This window comes from Astatotilapia calliptera, chromosome 19, assembly GCF_900246225.1.
Source record: "Astatotilapia calliptera chromosome 19, fAstCal1.2, whole genome shotgun sequence".
Taxonomy (NCBI): domain Eukaryota; kingdom Metazoa; phylum Chordata; class Actinopteri; order Cichliformes; family Cichlidae; genus Astatotilapia; species Astatotilapia calliptera.
The window spans coordinates 20,138,874-20,159,824 of record NC_039320.1 but is presented as its reverse complement, the minus strand read 5'-3'; the positions used below and the strand labels follow the sequence as shown (position 1 = coordinate 20,159,824).

The 20,951-nt window shown below is 38.5% G+C and overlaps 1 protein-coding gene across 2 annotated transcripts; it reads right to left on the bottom strand.

Moving 5' to 3' along the window:
* Window positions 1-122: 122 nt before the first annotated feature.
* ddhd1a (DDHD domain containing 1a) lies at window positions 123-20,668 on the bottom strand. Of its 2 annotated transcripts, XM_026152135.1 has the most exons (14): window positions 19,385-20,668; window positions 17,956-18,132; window positions 14,299-14,400; window positions 11,208-11,336; window positions 10,049-10,196; window positions 7,827-7,936; window positions 7,599-7,705; window positions 7,250-7,512; window positions 6,343-6,418; window positions 5,962-6,111; window positions 5,138-5,202; window positions 4,865-5,037; window positions 3,996-4,193; window positions 123-3,094 (listed from the first exon to the last, which is right to left on the bottom strand). In XM_026152135.1, the coding sequence occupies exons 1-14, from the start codon at window positions 20,028-20,030 to the stop codon at window positions 2,910-2,912; spliced, it is 2,529 nt and encodes an 842-aa protein (XP_026007920.1). In that variant the 5' UTR covers window positions 20,031-20,668; the 3' UTR covers window positions 123-2,909. The 2 variants fall into 2 exon arrangements, with proteins under 2 accessions (XP_026007920.1, XP_026007921.1); XM_026152136.1 differs by lacking the exon at window positions 14,299-14,400 and having other exon boundaries at window positions 19,385-20,667.
* Window positions 20,669-20,951: the final 283 nt, after the last annotated feature.

Genomic DNA, 20,951 nt, shown 5'->3' with positions numbered 1-20,951 from the left:
TTTGTCCTCAGTCTGGAAATGAGAAATGAAAGCATCGTCCTCCTCCACAAAAAAAGTTTCCAATCTCAATATTTTACTCTGATTATTAAAAGTAAAAAAAAAAAAAAAAAAAAGACAGTTAATGAAGTACTGATTACATCCAAATTGGAATACTTTATAAAAAGGACATTTATACAGTGTTTTGGATGGCAGTTAGAATCCAATACAGGCATGAGTTATTGCACAGCTCCTGGGACATTTCTCCAGATCACCATATCCCTCATCATCCCATTTCATTCAACACACCCACAGTTTAATGTACATCCATTTCCCCAAAAGCCATTTATAAAGGTCTTTAGTCTGTGGACACCTGTGCTAAACTGTTTAATTATGGCTTTAATCTGGTATTGACAAGAGTGTTGAACCTACAAAAAATGTACAAGCAGACATTTCCCTGATACTTGTGGTATCTTTGACAAGACAAAAAAAAAAATGTATTGTTGTCATTCAAAATGTTGTACATCAAAATCTCATACAGTGAAACTTACAGCATATTTTACCAAAATTATCTTTAATGCGCTCCAGTTTCTTGCCTGTGACACATTTGAAAATAAGCCTAAATATGAAAATGTGCAAATTTTCACACAAGTTTTAGAAACAATGTTATTGTTACAACTACGTATTTGCTGTGTTGAAACTCACAATGTTTGACTCAATGAATGCAAAGTAAGAACAGCACTGTGTATTTGAAATACATATCCAGATTGTTTTATGCACCGTAACAGACGGGAAGTAAAGAATAAATAAAAAGTCAAAAACGGGCTGTGTTAAAATAGTTTCTGTGCAATTTATAGCCCATGAATGTTCAAGAGCCACCAGATCAAATACAGTAACACTTAACTACCCCCCTCCCTTATTAGACCCAGCTTCTGCACTACTTCCTGGTTACCTATCAGGTGATCTCCACAAGGCAGCCTGGTTTAAGTCAGTAGGCCTTTGTACACATAACACAGAAGTTAAAGAAACGACAGTCAGCGACAGCCCTTGTGTGGCACAGTAAAGCTGCAGCTTGCACCATAACAAATTCAAAAACAGCTGATTACTACATTACAATAAGCAGAACACAAGTTAAAGTTGACAATGACAGAAAGGCTCGTCTGTCACATAAATATTTACGAGGACAGTTTCATTTCATAATCTACAGCAAATAAAATCTATTCATTAGAAAAGCCAAAAGCAATCACACGTTTTTAGTCAGAATAAAGTTTCTTGGATGTGTGTTGGCACGCAGCATTATTCTTGTCCCAACAATCCATTTACTATTAATTTGACACCATGCAAAGTGAGTAAGCACTAACTTGTGCTGAATCAGTACTTGGAATTATAGCTACAATAACCCCCATCAGTACTACTATTATATTTTTATATATAAAATTTTATGATTTTCCATCATTTGTCATCTTTCTTTTCTATTTCAACTGAATTTGTAAGTAAACGATCAAGCTAGCAAAGTGTGAACTGTGGACAAAAAAAGGCAAACAAGACATTTGTTTTTATAATGAAGGTAACGTTTAAAAATTAAATAATCTACTCTACTTTTTTAACTCCAGGCCAACCACAATTTTGCCTTAGCATTAATTGAGCAGGGCATCTAATAAAAGGTGACACATACAAGTTATTTGGCCACAAGCTCAAATCCCTTTTTTTTTTTTTGAGGTAACATCCAGTTTAAGATCCCCAAAGTGTCCGAAAGTTACTAGGAAAAAATATTTCTGTATTTGTTTTAAGAAAAAATACATCTAGTACCAATGATTCATCAATACAAAGCCACGCGGGCAAAAATCATCTCCATAAGTTATCCCTAAAATAGAAGCTTGTATTTAGGAGGAAATAGTGATATTGTTTCGAGTGAGTATGTAAGATTTAGATTTTAGACTATGGTTTAGATCTCTACACTGTAAGAAAATAAGTAAATACAATTTAGTCACTGTGTTTGTAAGACACATCTGCCCCCTTGGTACTGCACTATTTATCAGTGACGATTAAACACAAAGGAAAATGTTATACTCTATTTGTGCAGTATAAAACTAGTGTTTTACTTGGGCTTTATTTGGTGCACTCTATTTCAAGACTCAAATAATTGAAAATTAAAAAAAATAGAGGGGAAAAAAGTACCAAAATAATAATTATTATAATAATTTGCCAAAATAATATGATTTAATTATAATGCATTATGTGTCTTTTATGTGGGAAAGTAAAGAAATATTATATATTACACATTGCCTTTGTTTGCTCCCATGGGTTTCTTAGCATGCAGTAGCTAAATATTCAACTTGAAGAAGAGAACTTTGCCAAAAATGTTCTTTTCTTTATGTTTGTGTGTGTGCGTGCATTTGTGTAACAGAGAAAAACAAACAAACAAAAATATCAGACATAACTTGACACCTTAGTGACTGAGGCTTAGTCAAATGTGCCCCAAAGTTTCAGACAGAGTCTGTAGCTGAGCAAATTGACTTAGGTATTGTTTTACATGAAATCGATGGACATGATAGACACAGTTCAGCTGTCGAAATTCACACTGGGAATGAAGTTAGAAGTCTCTTCCTCTGGGTGCAACAATCACCTATGCATCAGTGCTTTTGTTCCTAAATAAGAGTTCCTGGTCCACCGGATCCACCATCAGGGTAAGCAATTGTGCAGAACGTAAAAAACAAACAAAAAAGATGAAAAGTTTGGAAGAAAGTTCTGAGTCTGTAAGTAATGATTCCCAAGTATTAAAAGTGCTTGATCGGGAGCCAAACAAAGACAGGATTTTCTTAGCGTATTTAAGTTTGTAAGCAAGAAAAAGTAATGAACAAAGTCACTTTATGTGTCACAAGAGATGCTTTCACTCTTTCAGTGTTGTGTTCCGTTTTAAAAAGCATGCTGCCTCACTCTGGATCCGGGGTATCTGCTGGGTTAGAGGGTGTCGCCTTCTGTTTATATATGAAGGTCAACAAGAAGAGAGCTATGTCATGTGAGCACCAGTAGCTTGTGTGTGAGGTCACTGCTGACCAGTAGCGGCTCTCAACCAGACCCTCTCTGAGCTCAAAGTCAATGCGACGCTCAAGCTCCACTGCAAGACAGAAAAACAAATGAGTAAAAACAGGAAGTATCAAGACAAATGCATAATAATACATGATTAAAAACAGACACCACATGACATCAATAGCCTGCACATAAAAGATGTCCATAGCCACACTGACATCTAGTCGACCGAGCACGTAGTGAGTGAAAGTGTGAATCTGCCTGGAAACCAAGGGCACATCATGCTGATAGTAGTGCCTTGTTCATCACACAGCAGACATGCCCTAGATTACTCTGCTTTATCCAGTATCCGATAACTTCACTTACTACAAATAAAAAATCATTTTTATTTAGTCTAAGGAGCTTGGAAAGAAAGTGACTGGACTTCATTACATTTCTTAAAAGACATATCACCTCTCATCCGCGAAGCTTCTTCAGTTCTAAAAAGAACTACCATGACCCTGAAGACATCATTTTTATTTATGTATTTTTTCACATTTTCATATTTTTAGACTAAACTCATTAATATCACGAATCAAGAGAACAGTAGGTTTATTTTCATAGACATCTACTCTATCCTCCTCCTTTATGCAAAGAGCAGTCGCCCCCTGCTGGCTATGAGAAAGAATGCAGGTGTAGGCCGTTTGTCACTTTCTCTGGAGGCTACAAACATCCTTTTCTTTTAAATAAAAACAAAAAACATTACTATATTACTACACTATACTATAACTATGTTACTGCATTATTTATTTATCTTTAAATCTAATTTAATTAGATTTAATCTAATCTTGAGTACAGTGAACCTCAGTGCCATTTCAAAAACAAAATACTTAATAAGAAAGTTAACAGATGGATGTGGATGATATACTTTTTTGCCTTATTTACAAACCAAAAAAAAAAGAAAAAAAAAAAAAGAATATAAACATTACTCGAGGGATAAGTGAACTTACAGGATGTGTCAGCAGTGGGTGAGGTGGGTCGAGTCAACATAGAGAGGCCGTATGCTGACTGACTTTCTGTGCGCTTTTGCTCCTCTTCTTCAACACTTGCTCCACCCTCAAGTCCCAGAGACACTGAAGGCTGGCTGTTGGAGCGGGAAAAACGTGAGAAGAGGATTCCTCCAATGCCCTTTCCTATGCTTGCTGCTCCTGTAGTGTCGGAATAAGACAGTAGATAAAGGTAAAGTGTCTATATTATGATTTCAAAGTATAAATGCATTCATTATTATAAAAGGACCATATTCCTCTCATTTCCACTTGATGGCACTGTGGAGCTAAAACTGTGATTTAAAAAAAAAAAAAAAATCTCATCTTACCTACATACAACGACCTCTTAGGATAAAATAGATTCATTAATTACAAAGTACAAATAGCACAGGGATTTTTTTCCCAGCTCTCATTCTGAGCACATAGTTGTCATCAGAAATTAAAAGAACAGTCAACAACCTGCACTGATCAGCGACAGTATTACGAACATAGACGAGTGAAGTGTATAAAATTATCTCAGTACAATGCAAAGTTCAGCTGGAAATCCTTGGATCCTCGCATTCACATGGCTATTAATTCAACAGCGAAAACTCACTTAAGCATTTTTTCAGACTAACACATCAATTACCTTTTACCACAGTAGTCTGTTCCTTCAGGTTCATCTAATCTTATCCTGAAGTAGTGAACAACCACAGACACTTTGATCCTGAACAGTCATTACTCTAAACTTCCTTACAGACTATTTTTAAATTCTTTCAAAGTGTATAACTGATGCTGGATAACAAACACTTGTAATAACATAAACACATGTGCTCAGTTTGTGTTGGACTTACCCAATATGCTGGCCTTGCCCAAATTAGTGATTGACTCCCCATAGTGCCTCCGGGGTAGGACAGGTGATGTACTGGGGCTGGGGATGCTTTCTGTATCCGACGTGGGATCTTTAACAGGGTTGAGAAAAGTAGGCCTGATCTCATCATAAGTTGTGGGGTTAGTGGCGCTACACCTGATGAATACACAGACCACAAATAGTCAGAGAATAATTACTTATAAAATATTAAGAGTCCATTCAAGGAATAGCAGGGTGATAAAATTCAGATTGTTACCAGTGTATCTGAACAGGTGCAATGTTGCTATAATGTTTCAAGATGAGTGGCTCCAATCTGTAGGCCTAAAAAGGCAGTAAAACAGGAGTTATTGACATTGCACAGTGGAAAAAACAAAAAACCTAAACTCTTCAGAACAAAGCGCGCTCTAAATTCATGCAGACAAAACTAAATCTTGACTTAAGCAGTTACATTACATCCACCACATTTCATGTGCATTCAGAAAAAACGTGTGCTCACCAGCAGAGTTTAAGTTTGCTCTCACAGCTAACTTTTATCCTTTAAGTGCACTTTCCCAGACACAGAGCAGCCAAAGTGTCAAGATGGACTGCTGTAGGACTGTATGGAGATTGATCAACTTGAAATGTAACAATTTCATCAGCTAATATATTCACTTTAATAATTAATACAGCAAATGGAGGCCAATTCAGATTAATCGGAAGGGGAAAAATGCACCTGCTATAAAAAAAAGCTTTATCATCACTCTGGGATTTTGGCTAGCTTAGCATTAGCATGCTGTCTGTGCAGATGCTTGCAAAGACCCAAAGTGCTGTTAGCAGCAAAATGCCGTTGTTTTTGCTCTGAATGTAAATAAAAATTAAAGTATCGTCCATATCCATGCTGTAAACTGCACCACTAATTTCCTCCTCAGACACACGAACTGAAATCAGCTGTTTGTAGTGTAAATGGAACTGATAAGCCGACGCGATAGGTAAGCAGACCGATAATTCCAAAGAACTGAACTACTGGGAACCGGTTCTCGATTTCCTTTCCTGCTCATCTATAAAGGACAAGACAGTGATGGGTACAGTAAGGGTACTGACCACAGGGTCTGTGGGATGGAAGACATTGAAGAGCCTGCTACAGATTGAAGTGGGCAAGATGTGGTCTTGGTGAACACTGGTACCAGGGCGGATTCCTCTTAGTGCCAAAAATACTGCCAGAGGAGAACCCATGCAGAAGAAATTCTCTACCTGAGAAATGAAAGGTGCCAAGATTATTTACTGTAAATGTAGAAGTCTTTCGTATTTATACAGACAGGATTTATTTGTTGTGTAAATGCCACATTTAATTTCCGTTTTATTTCCTATATGGACATATATTCATTTATTTTAGGAGTACAGAACATATTAGTTTAACACCTAAAAGTTTGTCAAAGATTCTTACACATTACAGTAGTGATATTTTACAAAGCAATATAGTACCTTAAATTTCAGGGCTGGGGGGGCTGAGGGTTTAGAGGCCTCAAGTGTGGCGAGTTGATTTTCCAGCTCTTGTAACCTGCAACAAGAAGCAAGTAAAGAAGCCCAAACTACACCTTATAAAGAAATTTGAAACTTCTAAACTCCAGCGTGAAAATCTCTTTCAATATTGATACCCATTGCCCTATTAACAAAAGAGGCCAGTCATCAAAAAGTCCCCTTTTCAGTCAGATCAATAAACCTTATTACAGCATTTTCTTGTCTTACAAAGTTAATGGTGCACACAATAATGGCACTGTGCACACAGCGTGATGGGCAATGGCCAGCTGATGTATTACTCTGCAGCCCACACACACACACACACACACACACACTAAAAACAAACAAGTAAAAATAAAACTTTAAAATAGGGCACGAGAAGAGCAGCATGCAGCACATGGCGTATTTATTTTAAATAAATATATAACTGCTCACCCAACACACGCACACACACAAAAATATTAGGCTTGATGTTAAATTTAAGGATATAAACTGAGTGACAGTAACACTGAGCCACTGATGTTATGGCATAGATGATTAAGGGAAACATTCGGAGTAAAGTAAAGTTCAATTAATCAGATTTTTGGAGGCAAAATAAACATTTAATTATGAGCTTTTCATTAAAATTCAGTATGAGTGGCTATTTTTTAAAAATATTTTAATAAACATGTTAAATTTAACCTATCTAATTCGACTACAAAGCTGAATTGGGGAGGGGGTTGCCATTAAAGTATCAAAACTCAATTCTCAAGGCTCCTTGACATTAACCGCTTTAAACTCATATCTTTTAGGATCCAAACAGACACAACTGAACTGAACACAACTATACATACAGCGCAGGGTGTCATTAACCTACAAAGGAAAGCTCTACCTGTTCCTTGTTTGCCTCTGCTGCTCTAAAAGGTGCCTCTCTTCATAGGACATCCAGCGAAGGTCTAGGTCCTCCTCCACAACGCGATGCTCCTGCAAACAAAACCGCACGGGATCCCAGCCAGTAATGATGTCATACGCGATGACACAGCCAAGAGAGTGAGACACGATAGACACTTTGCCACCCTTTTTCTCGAAATCAGGGTTCCGTGAACAGAAAAGTGAGTAGAGCTTGTTCAGCTCCTCTGTTAGACCCTTGGTAATCTGGAGAGGGAGAGAATGTGAAATAATGAGAAGAGACGAAGAGAGAGCACCAGGGACTCTAATTACTGAATCTGTATGACTCTTACTTCATCCCGGTAAAGAGGGCTGTTGTAATACATGATATCCATGGCACTGCTGTTGAGAAGGTCTCTCAGTCCTCTCACTTTGTCTGGTGTGATCGAGTCTACCGTATCTGCAGAAACATACCCACATCTGAGCACAAAAAAAAGAGCTAACGACAACAGACTATTGTTCATATATGCAGTCATCAAAAATGTACTTCTTCCACAAAAGACAACAACATGCATGCACACCTCCGTCCAGTGTGAGTTTGGAGCGCCACTCGACAGGCAGGAACTCCACATGTTCCTCATTGTGCTCTGAGAAGTGTTTCTCCTCCATCTTCCTCACACCTTCCCGCAGCCTAAACATACAATAACAAAACAGCATATAATGTATTTAACAACAATATTGCAGATATACAACTGAAGGACTTAAGAGTGCATTTGGGAATATGCTGTTTAGTAACCATGTCATTGTCACTTTGTCTCAGGAGCAGTTTATTATAACAACAGATTCGAAGTCTAAATCTATATAGTCTTAGTCATACGACTGTCAGACAGAAAAGAATGATGCCCATTTTACTGATGCAGCTGCTTCCCTTGTGCAGCATGCATACAAAGGCTACACTGCTATTAGCCCTATATGGGACACCATTAGCTTGCAGGATACACTAAATACACAAAGAGAGAGGGGTGAGGCAGTTGTTGACATGGATAAATGGAGGTTGGGAGAGGCTTTTAAATGACTGCACTGTGAAAAGAGCACCTAATGCAGGTTTTGACAGGACTTTCAGTGCAGGGGAAATGCTCAAAGGTCTGAGTGCTGCTTTACAGCTTTCCCAAGTTTTGTAAGGTTTTCCTTGCTTTTAGATTGGCTTTAATGAAGACAGTCAGGTTTGGCATTTGAGGATTAGCAGGTTTACACTGTCTGATTTTGTTTTAGGACATTGTAACTGGAACATCTCACCACAATTTGCTTCATCAACATACATGTAAGAGACTGAAAAGACAAATACCTAATATTACTTCAGGTAAAAAGAAGCAACCAAAAATCAAACAAATACATCAGGTTTTCAGGATGATTGTTTCTCTTGGCTGAGAAAGTGTGTGCGCTATAATCGACATGAAGATAGAAGAAATGTTTACAATATGTTTACAGTAAACATTTACATTGCAGCTTGACTGTGTACTTTATCTGCTTTAACTCCTTAGTTTGTGACACAGTGACAGTTCTGCACAAGTGTAATTAAAGCTTCCACACCTATGGTCCAAGGCTATTTCAGTTATTCCTTTAGATAAAAACAGACATATGAAAGGACTGCATCTAGCTTAAGCAACATATGATCAATACTGTATACACAGCTGAACTCCAGTGAGTTTAAAAGAGAAATTGATGCTGTGATAACTTACTTTATCAGATTTCTATAGACAGAAGTGTCTATTGTGCACTGTCAATTTAAGCTCTACATAATTTACAATTTTCTAAGTTCCTCATAACCAGATGTAACTTTTGAAAGACAAAATAAACTCAGTAGGTTTATTCAAGTAAAGTATCAACACAGCATCAAGCTGACTGTTTTGTTTTTATGTGTCGAGTGCTCTATAGAAGATCCAAATAAAAGAGATACATCTTCCCACTGGCATGAAATCTGGACAGATGAAGGTTATATAACCAATAAGTATATAAAACACTGAGACAGAATGGCACGACTTGATTAGGAACTGATTAGGACTGGAAACATGGGCAAAAACTGTAACCACATTTTTGCCTATGTTTCCAGTCCTGGAAACAGCTGGTTTTATTCTGCAACATGAATCCTGTCATTTTTCTTTACTTACTTTTATAGAACTGCATTTCCCTGTTCTGTTGTGTCTATGTGTGTTATTTTTAAGGTTTGGTACACTGTGTGATCACACATTAACAACGCAAGTGTAAATTAACAGAACGGCATGAGCAGACCAAGAGTGAGAAAGATGGGTAGAGAAAATCAGGCAGGAGAAGAAAACAGAGTCTGCAGGAGTGGAGGGGGGAAAACTGAATGATTTAGTGGATACTGTTGTATGAGCAGTGCTTCAGTTATGCACTCTGACACTTCAGAAATGCACTAGCTACATAATTGGCAACAAAAGAAGACAGACAGGTATGTGTCAGGTTTATGTCAAATCCATCATATCACATTGCAAAAAAACCACAACAAAACGATGTAAGCTTAGTTAGGAGCACAGAAACGTTAACACACAGAGAAACTATGAATCTACAAAAGAGGAACAAGAAGTGAGACTGTTTGTTTTTAGCAGAGAGAACATGAACTGTGACAGTTCCAACATTACACCACAGTATGTCCCAGGAAGACTTTTCTTACATTGCCTTTGACTTCATCTATACTAGGTTTTAATTTTATTCCGGATTCCATTGGAATGAAATTGAAAGTACTGCTATCATAAAAAGAACAAACATACAGGTATCAACTCACATTCCAGTGTTTTTAATAATGCGCCCCTGGTCCATCTTCTGTCCAATGCCATGAACCACAAAGACAATGTGCGTAGTCTGAGGCGGTCTGTCCTCGGGTGAGGCCTCCTCAACATAACCCCGATGGAGCCGCGTACCGCTGCTTGAGGCTAAAAGACAAGTAAGGACGGGGTTGGAGTTTCATTTTACAAAAGCAAGCTTTAAAAAGAAAAAAAACCCCAGCTATTTAAACTTAGTGTTTTCTGTAGAATTTATGTATTTAAAAACACATTACAACTATGTTCACCAGAAAGCTATAAAAAGCTGCAGTGATGGAGTCCAAAGAGGCCAGTAGGTGAAACCTGGGAACCCTGCTGTGATTGTGGCTGCCAATGTGTCAATGGGGCCAAGTGTGTCACCTTATTTAGAATCTATAATCTAGTCTAGTCATGTGTTACACAGCAGGGTAATAGAATCTACTGGACTGCTGCCTGGTTAGCACTAAATGAACATCTCAGGTAAAATTGAAATAACCAGGTCCATTTTGTCCAATAACCTGAAAGCAGGAGAGATTAATGTGCTGTAGGGCTTGAAGACTGTAGATCAGAATAGAGTCATCCATCCGGATCAAACATCAATTGCTTTTTGTTATCTTTTCAGTAGCACATGGGCCCTTTAAGCACTTGGCAGATGGACACAGAGTGACCTCCTGGGCTAATCCAGTTAGGACACTGCGTTTAAATACCTGATGCAAACTACAAATGCATTAATATACAGGTCGTTGTGTGAACTGGACGCTTGTTCAAGCTCACGAAATAGGAAATCAATTCGATTTTCTGACTAAACACTTGGCTTCACACATTTTATAGGCATATCCTTAGCAAAGAGGATAAACTTTATTGAAATAAAATTTTTCTCCACCTATGCAAGTGTGCATGTCGAAATCTGTAAGGCTTGAGTCAGTTACTTCATGCTAACCTTTAGCAGATATGCTTACCATAACAATGTGTTAGCAAGCTGGTGTCGGCTGAATACTACACAGTAGAACACATGCATGTAAAGTCAAGGGATGCTAGTAATTGTAGTTTGAAATCATTTAAGCAGATATGATGCGTTTCTGTACCGTGCTTTCATCAGAAATGCTAGTAAATAAATAAAGGAAACCTTAAGTGGTTACAGACCTTTGGAGAAGCCCAGTTTCTGGGTGACTGTTCTTGCAATTTTGGAAGTTGTGGCATCGCTGTAGAGGTAGATCTCGTCCACGCTGTGCCAATCCACATGTGATCGACTCAGCTTTAGACTATGGATGGCTGCAGGGGGCAGTGAGAGAGAGGAGTGAGTACATGAACAGTTAGAGGAAGACAGGACACAAGGAGATTGGTCTTGGGAGGGATAGAAGGAAAACTTAGGTAACAGGAAAAATCAAAATAAATCAAATTTACAAAGCAGTAATTAGGAATGTGGTGCAAATTAGCAAAAGTAGGAACAAACTAGTCTAACGGCTTGATGAAATGCAGCACAGAGCATTGATCTGCAGACAGAAAAACACATCAAACCAACACAAATTATGTTTGCAGATTTCAGCTCTGGCTTGTTGCCCTCCTTGTGCATCATCAGCTGTAGATATATTTGGTACTGATATCTACATTTAGTTCTCTTACTGTTATTTTTTTTCCTCCTGGTTCTCAATTCAAAGTGTAATGCAGTGACTAGAGCAAGTAAGAGCAGAGGTAGACTAGAGAGCAGGCACCATTTGCTACAGAAGCTAAGAGCAATAGGTGAGACTGGTTCACTCAACAGTTATTTATGTCTCTGTCCTTTAAGTGCATTGTGCAATCAAATTAATTTGAACAAGACTGGTGGAAAACTCATGCACTGGTCCAGTGCACAGTCTATTGTCTGGTTCACACACTATTGTACAGCAGCTGAAGGTCACATTTCTTCACATTGCTCGGAACCAAACTGGGAATTAAAACCCTTAAGAACAAAAAAGTATAGTACTTGGAAAAATGCCATTTTCCAGATTGTGTTCTCTAGTTTCAAACTCTTTAATATGGTCACACAAACCCTGGGGAAAAAATGGAACTGCATTACTATTACGCAGAGAATCTAATTTCTTAAAGTTTAAATGCAGTTTTTACTTAATAACAGAGTACTGAAAAAAATGAACATGTGTCACAACTATGCATCATTTCCATATTTTTATTAATTAAACATTCCTAACAAAATGGAAAGATAAATAGTAAATAAGACATCTGTCAATAAATTTGAGAATTTACCAGCTCCCTCTAATACACCTGAATTTAAAATGTGCTGATGCATCTGTTAAACTGGTCTACTGTTGCTTGGCAGGATACTTTCACTGTGGGTAGGTTTGCTTTATGGGTAATGTGATGACAAGCCCTTATTAAACTGTACTAAAGACCTGTTCACTTTGAATGTAACCAGTCCCAAGCTGAATGACTGCCTCTAAGAAATGAGGATAACTTGTAGAGATTGAAAAAAGAAACGTTTGTTGAAAAGAACAGGCAAAGTGACAGGTTGTCACTTTTATTTGGCAGATAAAAAAATAGTTTGTTGTGACATTCTTTCCATTTGAGGCAATTCTTAGAAAGTTTTCTCTGTCACATATATTTCCGGTCATTTTAAAATTGCATCACCAAATACTGACAGTAATCAACAAGAAAGGGAAACGAGCAGTTCTTCTTAGAAGAGCGCCTTTTGCCAACCAGGCTGGTTTCATCTCAAACAGACTCCTTACCTCATATCTCTGTACCCAGAAGACACCATACAGGTGAAAAGGAGGGTGGCATTTGCTATAAGAGCTGCACAGTTCTAAACAAACTAGTTTGAGGCCAACTCAAACTGTTGAGACTTATCTGTAGCCAAATCCACAGTAAAACAGGAGATACTTAATAACAGGAAAAAACTAGGAAGTATGCCTAACTTCTCCACTTTACTGGTTTTATTAATATCAAAAGTTTGAGTGAAAATTGTTGACTGATGTTTAGTGCTGTAAAATAACACTTCCTGTTTTACAGTGAAAGGCAGCAGGTAAGGAAATGAAGGTAAAAGAGGAGGGGATCAAAATGTACACAGGGACAGACAGACAACCCAAAAAAAGAACTCACTGAGCTAGATCTCTAACAGCCTGTCAAGAATGACCAAGAAACACAGGATGAGAGTATTTGTTATACAGGGATGGGCAAGGAGTGAAGGAACTGGGGAAACTCTTGAAGAAAGAAACTTCATGTATGCAAGAATCTCAAATCTGGAGAGAGGTAAAAAATAAATATTGGGAATAAGAATAAAAGGCAAAATTGAAATAAAATGAAATAAACTGGCCTGGGACTGTGACATTTGTTCCTGACGAAAAGTTTCAACTTTTTTCTTGACTATGTCTTGACAAAAATAACAGATTCCTTTCATCCAGGGCCACCTCAGAGCAGCAAAGACAATCCAATTTTCATGTAATATAGCAGCTAGGCTTTAGATCGGCTGCTTCAGATTTACTAGAAGATGAGGACACAGACCCCAGGACTTCTCTATTCAATAAATCCAGAACTAGGACAGTGATGGACTTGAAAGAAGCTGTTAAGGGTTATAATAGTAACTGTTCATAAATGGCTTCTCTGTTTGGCTCATCAATTGTGCTTGGGTCTCAACAAAGAGCTTTGTTCATGGCCCTTAAAGTGGGAGCTTATGATGGTGGTTCATTAATGGTACAGTCATACTGCCAGAGGACTGAGATAAAGAGAGCAAAGAAAGAGTGAGTAAGAAATGGAGAGGAAAGAAGTTTTTTCGTTTTTTTAAAGACAGCAGAAGCCTTCAAAAGGCTTTTTTGAAGACTAGCTTATTTATTCCATGTCTACTGGCATTAGGGATCTTGCTCTGGTAGTTGAGTGAACCCTGTTGTCTACTCACTATTCCAGCAAGGAGATGAAAGACACATATGCAGGATTCCCCAAAAAGCAGCAATGCTAACAACTATAGCACAAAACTCTTAAGTATATGCACAAAGGAAGATGTTCTAGCAACTAGGCCCAGTTAAGGCTGCAGCACAGAAAGCAGCCTAAATTCCCTTTAAAACAACTGCTAACTGAGCCTAGGTCTAGTTTTTAAATAGTCAAATTATTTCAAAAGTTTGAACCACACAAGAAAGAAAACTCAAGTTTCAAAGGGACCAAGCTGCTATAAGAAGGGGATACAAGCTAGATCTAATACACCAGATTTTTTAGGGAGAAGAAAAAATAAAACTGTATTTTACAGTACCTTGGCAGCGTTTGCGCTTGTGACATGTAGGTTTAGTACTCGTCTGATATCCACTCCATTTGAACAGAAAAGGGAGGTAGAAAGGGGGCAGGTGGGAGAGAACTAACAACCAACAGTGAGTGAGTAATGGCCATTACCCTGGTGTCACACAGACTACTGCTGTCATCACTCTTGAACAAGTAGCTCTATCAAGTAGTGCTGCAGTCAGGTTACCACTTTAACCAGGACAGACTAAGAGTCTGCGCTGGTTACCGCAGCGACCTGGTGGCTATAGGAAATGTCCTGATACAACGCGAACTTATTGTGAGCCTTCAGGCCGAAAATGCAGCACTGTTTGACATGTGCTATAGACGACATTTTTACACTTATCAAAGAAATACAGAGAATATCTACACATGGCATGACTCTGACTATACAGGCTACAAATCCCCATTATTTCTTTTTGTTTACGTGTACTACATAAGTTCATGTCTAACAGCATTAACAGTACTTATTTTTCCATTTCACTTAATGAATAATTCATATGTTCCTATTTATAACCATTTTGAGGAGGTGATGCTGAAACCAACCTACTGACTACATTTTTACAAAGAGCTCTGAATAAGTATCTGGGAGATTATCTCCAATGCCTCTCTTACCTGGAGCACAGATTAGAAGATGTATTTCTTTCCAATGTGAATAATCTAATTGCTTTGTATATGATTTAATTAGTTAGAGATAAGTAGGTGTTTTAGTTTAATTGCAAGCGCTTAGAAGTGGTGAGAATGAGGATAATTTACTGCCATATCTTATTGGATGACTGATCTAATTTCATTTTCTCCTTCAATAAATGAGTGTCAGCTTGTGAAAACAGCCATGTAAAACCACACACATATGTCCACTGTTCGATAGAAACTAAAACTTGGTTATTCATAATATTTTATCATGACTGGGTAATTTTTTCTCTATTGATTTTATTACTAAATTTATGCTAGTATTTTAATTAGTAAGAAAAATGCTACGTGACAAAATCAGTTCCACAAACATGTAGGCTTTCTCAAATTTGTTAATCAAATCAGCAAGTGCACAAGACATGTCTCACTAAAACATTCAATCAAAGACAACACAGACATCAGACTTGCAAATACTGGTAGAGGTGAAAAGCTGTGGAGGACAGAACTGCTGAGTGTATGGGAGGGTTTTGTTATAAAAGCTACCAGTAATGTGCATTTGGGTATTACAGCACTGATGGATCCATTCATAACTAAGTGGTTCCTTATGATTGAGATACCGAGTATGAGAGGAAGCAGTCCAAACAGGTCACAGTGAACTGATAACCTTCATCTGTTCTGCATCATATAATATAAAACTATCTTTGCGGATAAGATAAAACAAATCCCTTTACCAACTCTTTGTTACAGTAGGCTGTGAATGTAAACACTGTAAACCTGACTCTTCCTGCCAAATGACTTCTTTGTTTGTATCCTAAGCACAAGTCAGTACCATACATCTGTCAAATGTACGCTATGTTATTAAGTGTGAATTTTCTGTTTCTTTTAAGTATGTATCAGTCATCAATTATCCCATGGTGTTCCTACACTCTGGTGTTTAATAAAATGTAGCAGAATATGCAGCACACAAACTAACTTATGAGGCTTGCCTACGTCAAACGACACACACTGCATTGCTCAAAGATGACACAGTGTCCAGCCTGCACGCTTTGTTTTTTCCCTGACGTCTTTTAAGGCTGACATATTGGACACGCCCTATAGTTTTTACTACTGGCTTACACCAGTGATCACCATCTGCGATTCCTGTCAGCTTAAGACTCAAATGACAGCAGGCATTCCTTGAAGAAAGTGTCAAACGATAACAATAAAAAAATTTTAAAAAAAAGGAAATAGGGGGTGACGCCATTGTTTAATTTTCTATAACAGTAAAAATCACAATGAATCTTCACTTCATAAAATACACCATATCACGCATGGGTGACACATCAGATTTAACTCTTCCTTGTTTATTATTTAAGAAGAACCAGCAGAAGCAGTATATCAGCCCATATTTTGCACTTGCACCACACTGATGACGATGTACCTGCAGAGCATACTGGTATGCCTACCATGTCTTCTGCTGCACTAACATTTAGTCTACGCTAGGGAACACAATAAAAATAGTAGCAATAGGTAAAGGAGACAGCGATATCTTGGGGAATGTATTTACTGCAGTACTGTCAGGGATTGCTGCCTTATTGAATGACGCATTTATAGATCGTGGTGCTAGCCCTTATTGTTGTCAGGGCTTCAAATGATTAGTTTCAAGATAAAACATATTTCTTTAAAAGCTGCCTGAAGGAGGAACTCAAACAAGGTGAATTATCAGGAGCTACCATTCACTTTCCCTTCATGCTTTTACAAATATAAGAGGAAAATACTTTTTTTTTTCCCATGCAGATCTTGAATGTTGCCAAGATACGCACTACATGAATGCACATGCAAATGATGGTTCTTTAGGTTTTATTAACATATATATCTTACGTATGGCTTTCAAAGGGTGAGTAGGTTATTCTCCCTTGCAATAGTACATTAGACAAGTTAAAGTCTTATGATCTGCGCATTGAGTAATGGAGAGTCTGCCAAGTGTCACAAAACCAATTTGTGTGGCCTTGTACATTATTTCTCTCACCTTGCAAATAACTGGACTTTGAGCCTTCTTTCCACTAAGACTTTATACACTTGCATCCATATACTTCTAAATCTCTTAGCGTCCGTGTACACAATGCGTGTCAAACATGAGCGACTTTATATCGTTTTCTCTTATATGTCTTGAGATTAAATAAAAATTGAAGAAAAATAGTGACATGTAATGTCACTAAGATTGAAGCAAGGTATGCAATGTAGTACACAAGTCCCAGATTACCTTGGTGATATTGTGAGTCTTGTTTTTACAATAAAGACTAAACTTTTCCCACCATCTTTATCAGCTGCTGCATGCTTTTCTCTCTGCTTTTGCTCTATTTATCACACACCCACACACTTATCACCAGTGAAGGTCCTGTAGATCTGGCTGCGTAAAGGAGACTGCTGAATCAAAGAACCCCTTTCTTATTGCCTTTCACAGCTAAATGCTGCTACATTTCGCTTGAGCCAGCCCTCAGAGGAGGACCAGCCAGAACGTACGAGTTGCACCTGCTATATACTAGAAGGGTGACATGACAAAACCTACACCCACATGAATGGACACACCTGCCTCATTCATTTCAACTGAACGTGCATCTACACTAGCAATTTTGAGCTGTCTCAAAATTGCTCATTTATGACTCTGGTTACTTTTATTCTAGTTTCACTGTTTCACAGATTTGGTGCGTTTTTCACTGACTTACTTTTTAAAGGAATTTATAACCAGCAATGGCTATGAGAGCATTTAATCTTCTCACTTGCATTCGCAGTCATCAGTAGATGCATTGGAAGGTTATTACTCAAAGACATTCTGGCTAATGCAACAATCAGCATCAGATTAAGCTATGATCTAGTTAATAAGTTCATTTATTGTGTTAGTTATAAGAATGGATGCTTCAGTGCTGTGTTCTTTAACGCATTTTTGTCTTTAAACGCTTTATATTACAGAATTTACTGCACCAAGGTTAAGGCTGTCCTGCCCTTGCCCTTCCCCAGAGCTCACCATCTTTACTATCAATGGTCCTGGGAACCAAATCCATCTCAAAGGTATCCTGCACGTGTTGCCCACGGAAATGGTTAAGGTGCTCCCGTTCGATGAGGTCGCTTTCGTCTTCATCTAATGGCAACCAAGTACCATCGATAAACCACTGGCCTCTCATCACTGGGATATGGTCTTGTTCTGTAGGACAACAGCCATTATCTAGTATCAAATCCAAAACAAAACAAATAGCTCCTGCATGGATGGGAATCATGAAATTTCAATTTTTGGCAAGGAATAAATATATTGTTTTATTTAGCAAGTAGAAATGAAAGTAAGTCGGTTTCTGGAAACTGAATCCTTTCGTTGTAACTCAACAAGTCTGACAAATCCTGGGGGGCAAAGTCTCAGTGGTTAATGCAGAGAGGCCATGTTTGATTACAGTCTTGAGTGACATCATTAAGTAATTCTCTGGTGGTGAATAAGAGTGTAGGATCTTAAATTAGGCTGCCTTAGAAAGAGAACTTCTCTCTCTCTACAGAGTGAGCCTGTTCAAAGTCTGTCTATTTCTATTTAAAGACAAAGTGTTCTAAAGCTAATGTAGACACATAGACTGACAGTAGGTACAGTTCAGTCAAGTAAGTTTGTTAGGCTTGTCGGCAATATGCCAAACTAAAGCTAAGAACTATTTAACACAACCTTGATTTTTATTTTTTTATTTTCTAAATATTCTGATGTTTTCTATCTTATAGTATATCAATGACCTTTATACATGTTCCATTGTGTAAACTAATCTCTCACTTGTGAACTGATATGCTTTGGATGACTATTCAAACGTCCTCCTTTAGTATCTATTTCACATTCTTAACTGTTAACGTAGCCGTCAGACCACACTGAAAGAGTACAGAGAGGGTCTCAATGCATCCACAGCATCAACAACTGTGAAAATAACCTCTTCTGTAAATGTCATTTGAAATTAAGCTTCAAAAGACCCAGTTAACCATGAACCCTATTCATTCAGGTCAGGTTTTCCGAAGCTCTATAGCAACTGCCTTCCTTTGTTCCCTGCCTTTTCCTGGAAATATCCACGAATTAGTTAATGCAGATCAGCTGAGCTCAATACACTGACATCCAGAAAAAAAGGCCAGATGAAGTACTTAGCTTGCAAGAAAAAAAAAAGAAAAAAAAAGAAAAGACAACTATGCAGTCTACAGTAAAAGTCTACAGAAAATGTATACTCAGCTACAGGTTTAACATTTAAACTAGAACCTTTTACAGAACAGTGTGAAGTGTTTTGTAAGCTAATATATTGCAGATCTCTGTAGTTTTCATAACATCTACGTGAGGTTTGACTAATAGAAGTTGTGTTTCTTATTCTCTACCAGGAGCTACTTTACATGTGACTGATGCAGAGGTGATTTAATTTGGGTTGCATTGGGGTGATTATACTTACGTTTCCAGTAGACAGGACAGCATTGTCTCTGTATTATATCAACCTGATAGAGTCCTCCTCGCACACACACTGACTCTACATTGAGTTCAATGCTTTCAGCGTCCCTCTCATCAGAGGACACGGTGGATGTGTCCAAGGACCCGCGGCCTCCGTGCACACTGCTGGTCCTCGTTTCTGCTGGCACTGCACCGTTCATCCCTGTGCTCTCCAGCTCTCTAGTCCCGCTCTCCTCCTCTCTTCCACTGGCCTGGGGGCATGCTGCACCGGGGTTCAGCTCGCAGTGTTTCCGAAACATTAGCTCAATATTAAGTGAATCGTGGCCCAAAAAGGGCTTCCAAGTTTTTTTGTCCTCTTTGTAAAACCACCGCACTTCCTCCGGACCGAGCTCCGTGACCACCTCGTTGAATCTATGTCTGGAGCTGTTGGATCTAGATCTCTTTCTTCTCTCGAACAGAGGACCGGTGTTATTCCCATAGTTGTCATACTCAGGAGAGCTACTGCTGAGGTAGTCTTCCTGGGAGTTCAGATCCAACACCAGACCGCCTTGAGCGCTGTGATGTCTGGCGTGTAAAAGCGGCAGCTGCCCTTCCAGTCCCGACTGGACTGAGGACATCCCAGCCTGCAGTGTTTCATCGTCGAGACTCATCTCGTGACAGCACGAAAACACATCGCTTCTCAAAACTCACTCTTTGTTGCCGGTAGTGTCAGCGCTGACCTTTTAGTATAAAAAGAGCTTAATTGAGGGATTTTGGTTGTAATGTTGATGCTGCTCATAACTATCCAAGAAACCCGACCTCAGCGCTGTGCTCACTGCACCTTCAGAAAGCGGTTACTGCTCCGCGGCAGCTATCGTCAGGCTTCATATTAGTCCAAAAATGAAACTTTCATAAAGAAACACGCCTAGACCAACTTCCATCACATTTCCTGAGCGCACCACAGCGGTCGCTACATCACCTTGTTAGCCCAGCTTGCTAGCTGGCTAAGCTAATACCGGCTGGAGAACTCGGAGAATTGCGTATTAGCGAATCTGCAGCGATAAAACGAGAAACGAGTTTTCTTGCCCTTTAAGTGAAATAAAAACATGTCAAACCACTTTCCTGTTATCGACTTTCTGTAACGCTGCTTGACAAGAGTAAATATTACCGTCACTATACTTTGAGTGTTCCGGGTCACTGTGGAATTTCCGATTCATTCGTTGACAAACAAATCTCGCGTAGTGCGCTAGCATGCGTGTGCTTGACAGCAGGTCACGGGATCCATGAACGCGCACGTAGAAACTGTGAGAACATTACGTCACTCCGCCCTCTGTTTAAAAACTGAATTGTTCTTATCGTGCACTAGATGGAGATAGAAACCTATAATAGCCGTTGGGCACGAGTCTATTGCAATGATCGTGACAATGCTCTAATTCCCACTAGATGACAGTAAAGACTTGTTCATTTTAAAGAGATTCCTAATATCACCGCTTTAGGAACTGTTTAAGGAACTGCAAGTTTACACTTTCAAAACACATTTCTATACACAATTAACTATTAAAGGGACATATTAATAGAAACAGTTGACAGTG